Below are 6,000 nucleotides of genomic sequence, written 5' to 3'. Positions count from 1 at the left end.
ATTTATCTTTGTTGCCTATAAATGTACATACCCCCTCTCCCCCTTTGCTTGTATCAATCAAGCAGCAGTAGGAAGAGTGACTGAGGTGTGTGAGAGAATGTTGTGAGAGTTCATAAGAGTGTGGTGAGAAATAATCATGTGTGCGCTAAGAGTGAGAGTGTTTTCGGAAAAATAATTTAGTGTTGTGCTAAGTGTGAGCATGATTACGAAAGTCATTTTTGGTGCTTAATAATTAAAATATTCTCCACATAAAGTTCATCCTTTTTCTCGTCCCTCAAATTCAACAGGTTTGTGATGCTTTCACTTTCTCTAGTTTTCTTTCTTTTCTTTTCTTTGCTTTTCTTTTTGTCATTTATAGTGATTATCTTTCTTCCCTTTCAGCTGTTTACTAGATTGGTTCATGAGTATGGACCAGAGGTTGACTGAGGCTGCTCGAGTAGGAAATATTCCTGACTTGTATAATCTAATCCAGAAGGATACAGATGTCTTGGAAAACATCGATAAGAAAGCTTTTGTTGATACTCCGTTGCACATAGCTGCTTCACATGGGCAAATTGAATTCGCGATGGAGATAATGAACATGCAGCCATCTTTTTCTAAGAAGTTAAACAAAGATGGTCTTAGCCCCATGCACCTTGCTTTGCAAAAGGAGGACATGCTAATGGTGATGTGGCTTATGGATGTTGACGGAAACCTTGTCCGTGTCAAAGGAAAAGGGGGTTTCACTCCTTTGCATTATGCAGCTGAACAAGGAAACTTGTCTATTTTGAGAGAATGTTATAAAGGTTGCCCCGAATCTATCAAAGATGTCACCTTTCAGGGCGATACTGCTTTACACCTTGCAGTAAAGAAGCACCAAAAGGATGCTTTTGAATTGTTGTTGATGGAATGGCTTAGGCAGTCTGAATTGGAAGATGCTGAATTTTGGGAAAGAGAGATCCTCAACTGGAAAAACAAGGAAGGTAAAACGGTGCTGCATATTGCTGCTTCGGAGAATGGATGGAAAGATCAATACCAGGTGTGCCCATCTTCATACCAAAATTTACTATCTAAACTTTTGACTTCGTTCATTATACATTAGGCAAATATTTCCCCACTTTAAGCTATTAGTAACTAGATTTGATCTATTATGAAAAAAAATATGTGAATTCATGTATTAATAAGTGAATTTTACTATATATTTTTTTTGTCTTAAGTGACAGTGAATTGAACTTAACGAAGAAAAATCTATTAATAACATTACACAGAGCGTAAATATCCAACCCATGAATTAATTATGTTCTTGCTTATCTTTGACCAATTATAGCAATGTCTATGTAGGTACTAGAAATTTTGCTGCGATGTCATGCTAGAACTGATATAGAAGATCATAATGGTTTGACGGCTAAGGAAATCCTCAAAGGCCAAGTTGGATTAAAGGAAAGACAAATTTGGAATATGCAAGCAGCCGGTACAGGATTTTTGTTTCCATTAATATTATTATATAGAAGTTTGATATCTCCTAGACATTCAGTCCCTCAGAAAGCTCAGAAATCAAGATCAAAGTCAAGGTCTTTGCTGTGGAAATTACGTCGGAGAAGCGAAAGGAAATCGAGTAGCAGGCGCAATACAGAGCTGTTAGTTGATACACTGATTTTAACAGCCATGTACCAGGCATCACTGAGTCCACCTGGTGGTCTTTGGCAGGGTGAATCTAATAAGGATTTTAAATGGCATTATCACGTCTCCGTTACTGGACCAACTGTTCCTCCTCCTGCTCCACCACCACCACGCTTTTCGGGTACATCAGTAATGTCTACAAACGCCTTACTTGTATTTTACATTTTATACGCTGGCTTGTTTCTCCTAACAGCTTGGCGAACAATGGCAAATCTTATCAATGACGGCAGCGGATTATCATTTACTTTTTTTTCTGTCAGTTGGTTGATAGGTTCCTACTTGTTTTCAATGTCAGTCATAACACCGCCTAACGGCTACATTGGCTCCAAAGTTACCACGTATGCATGTGCAGCAATATTGCTTGCAGGCCTCATATTTTATATTTGTAACCAATTATTAGTACCTAGCGAGCCTAGAATAAAACCCAGAAGACGTCGCCAGACAATTTGTGACAGGAAAGAATGGTGGTAATAGATATATAGATAGCACCCCATTGACGCTCTTCTTTCAGTAGTAGCTTAATTAATTAGCTTTGTCTGTGGATGTCTGTATGATAGCGTGTATGTTAGTGAGCATTAATAGAGTTCCTAGTGTATAAAACTGTTGTAATCCTTTGTTAATTATTATCATCCAATCTGTATTAGTCTTTCATTCCTATGTAACTACTGCCACTTGTATTGTTGTACCACATATGTATATATTAGTCTCTTAATCAATGAGTACCATAAGTTTAGTAAATCTCTTTTTTTTTTTAAAAGGTATGACAGTTATAACCCCTTTTGCCCGAGACCTAAGGTAATTGGTTGATATTTTCGATTTAACCCAACCACATAAGAAAGAACTGAATCTGAGATGGAACTCAGTGACTAAACTTTTTTTATTCAATTTTAAAATAATTAGAGCATAACTTTTAAAGGTAAGAAGGGATGATAGGGATTCCTTATCTTTTAATCAGTGATTTCGGATTCAAGTCATGGAGTAACTTTAAAACATAATAGGAGCACTTTATCCTATTGATGAATCGCCGCATACAAATTTAAATTAATTGGGTCAATAAATTTTGAATACTTAGTGATTTCTATTTAAAAAATAATTAGAGCATAAAAATTATTCTTTAATGCTCTAGCAAAAAGAGATTTTTAAGTAAATTCAATTTATTATGATATTTGTAAATTAAGCAAATTAAATTATTATTTATAATTATATAAACATGAAATCATATGTTTATTTATGATTATATTACAATAAAATAATTTTATTTTGATGGTCTTAAGATTGGGCCCTTGAATACGTACCACGTGGACTGATCTTTGAAATGGGCTTGTACACCTTTGGTGGATGACCACTTTTGGCACTAATGTTTAATTTTTTTTTTCACAAAATTCGTAAAATTTTATTTTATATCTTATAAAATTTATTATAACCTAATACTAAAAATGTTTGAATTAACTTGCTGATTTATTTATTATTTTATAAATAAAAATATTTTATTTTATTATTAAAAAAATAAAATATATAAAATATATTTAATTACTTTTCTTATTATCAAATCTCTTACCTTTCTCTATTTTTTTTTATCAGTAAGCACTAATTAGATAATTTTATTTGTAAAGTAATTAATATATCAACAAATTAATATGAAAATATTTAATTTTTTATCATAATAATTTTTATTAAATGAAATTAAAATTCAATAAATTTTATAAAAAAATTAAAATTTAATAATTTTTATAAATTTTAAGTATATATATATATATATATATATATATATATATATATTGCAAAATTACACTATTGTGGTGCCACTAAATATTATTAGGTTTGATTCTTTACAATTTTGATTTAAATCAAGGTTTGCAGCATTTTCAATTTCAATTATAAGCTGTTACAAGTTCGATTTTTCAAACTAACATGCCGGTTTGATCAAGTTCTGATCTAGACCAGCCAAAATTTTTTAACATTTTTATGTTTAATTTTATTACCTTAATTTTTTTTAAATTACCTTATATTAATTGGTTTTATTAACTTAAATTTAGTCAAATTACATTATATTAATTGGTTTTATTTTTTTATTATGTTATATTAATTCATTTTATTACATTAAATTTAGTCAAATTACCTCATATTAATGAATTTTATTATTTTAAATTTAGTTAAATTAAATTATATTAATTGTTTTCATTTCTTTTCTATTATATTAATTTTTATTACATATTATGTTAATTATTTTTTTTTCTTTTAATTTAACAAATTTATTTTATATATATATTAATTTTCAAGTACTTAGAGTAGAAGTAACAAAGGACGGCCGGTGATATAGTTTTTTATTATATTACTTCATATTAGGGTATTTTTCCTTGATTATAATCTGGTCAAACTAACTTATAAGTTTTAAATATAAGCTGACATATTTGTTTATAATAAATTTTAGATTTATAAATTGAGTTTATAAGCTAAAAAAAAAAAAAAGATCAGGAGACCCAATTTTTCATTTTGATACTTATAAATTATGTGCTTATAAATTAATTTGACTAAATATTTTACTCTATTATTTTCATTTAATTTTTAAAATATCATCATAAATTTTATTTAATATTTTTTTAGTCATTTTAATTATAAATGTGTTTATAAGATATATTTTACTAAATACATCATCATCAGCTTATCAATCAATTATAAATACTTTAATTAAACACGTAACTACCTAAAATTTTAAATGTTTATACATCGAAATTAACTTATAAATACGAGGTACTTATAAGTTGATTTTCATAAATTAAATTAAACACCCTCTATTTTTAAAAACTTAAGAGTGAAAGTAACCGAGAACGACCAATCACTTAATTTTTTTATTATGTTAATTTTATTATATTTTTTAAGCAGAAATTTAAAGAAAACAAAGATTTTAATATTTGTTAGATAAGTAACGTATCTTTAACTATTAAATCAAAATAGGTTAGGCAATTAATTTTATTACTTTAAATTTAATAAAATTACTTTATATTAATTTTGAAGAACTTAAAGTGGAAGTAACCAAGGACGACGGATAATTTGGTTGCATGATGACTCCCTTTCTTTTTTCTTTTCTTCTTTCTCTTTTCTATCTTTCGTGCCATCCTTTTCCCTTGCTTTTCTATCTCATGGATTGGTCAAGTGTTCAATCTAGAGAGAGTAATTTATAATTTTTATTCTTTAATTTAATTTTTAATTACATTTTAAATAAGAATAAATTATTATTATTATTATTATTAAATTAATTTTCATCTAAATTTCTTTATTATTTAATTTTATTAGAATAATTTTTCACTTTAATTTTTGGAGTAATTAATTAAAATACCTTATTTAATTATATATATATATATATATATATATATATATATATATATTCTATTATTACTTCATTTAAAATAAAATAAAATTACTTTATTCATAAAAAAATTTAAATTTTATGAAATTTTTATATTTTATCTATAATTTATATAATTTAATATTTATTTTTTTATGAATTATAGAAAATATATTAAATTAATAAAAAAAGTAATGTTATTTCAAAAAATATATAAATATAATATTTTTTGGTAATTAATATTGTAAATATATTAAATTACTACTAATGAATTGAATTATTTAATTTTAATAATAATAAATTTATAACATTATTATTAATTAAAAAAATATGTTATTATATTATTTTTAAAAATACTATATCTTTAAACTTTTTGTAAAGTGTAACTTTTTGGTTATTAATCTGATACACTTTATATAAAATAATTCTTTTATAAAAATGGTTATCACTTTCCATAAATTTATAATATAAAATACATTCATTTCATAAAAATTAATTTTTTAAATAAATATACAATATATGCATATATAATGAAGTATGATCATTTTCTATTAATTTAATAAATTTCAAAATATAAACACATTTTTCAAAAGACAGTTCCTATAATTTTGATTCTGTAACTTTAATTTTTTAATTATCTTTATTGATGACTAAATTTTTGATGTAATCATATTTACCATCTATTCTTAAAGTTTTACTGCTGCACAAAAATTTTGACGAATGATTTCTGCATAAAAATATAACTATTTAACTAAAATTGAAAAATAATTCTGTTAAAATTAATGATAAAGAAAATAACAAATAATCAAAATATTAGTCCGAGGCATGATGACATAATTTTAGTATAAGCCACTATCTTTCAAAATTTAACAAAAATTTATTAACATTATAGGAAATTAAGAATCAGCAGAAATATAAATAAGTTTTCAGAATCAAAACCAATCAATCTTGAATAAAATAAAAACAATATAAATAGAGCAGATTAAAAAAAGATT

General features: G+C 25.9%; 1 protein-coding gene across 1 annotated transcript; it reads left to right on the top strand.

The window, feature by feature from the left end:
- The first annotated feature begins 579 nt into the window (after window positions 1-579).
- Window positions 580-2,397, top strand: LOC110662817 (ankyrin repeat-containing protein BDA1). Its single transcript, XM_058135275.1, has 2 exons — window positions 580-1,018; window positions 1,321-2,397. Exons 1-2 carry the CDS (start codon window positions 581-583, stop codon window positions 2,128-2,130), a joined length of 1,248 nt encoding a protein of 415 aa, XP_057991258.1. The 5' UTR covers window position 580; the 3' UTR covers window positions 2,131-2,397.
- Window positions 2,398-6,000: the final 3,603 nt, after the last annotated feature.

Source organism: Hevea brasiliensis, chromosome 14 (genome assembly GCF_030052815.1).
Source record: "Hevea brasiliensis isolate MT/VB/25A 57/8 chromosome 14, ASM3005281v1, whole genome shotgun sequence".
NCBI classification, from domain to species: Eukaryota; Viridiplantae; Streptophyta; class Magnoliopsida; order Malpighiales; family Euphorbiaceae; genus Hevea; species Hevea brasiliensis.
The sequence above is the reverse complement of the archived record's forward strand: the minus strand, read 5'-3'. Positions and strand labels throughout refer to the sequence as shown.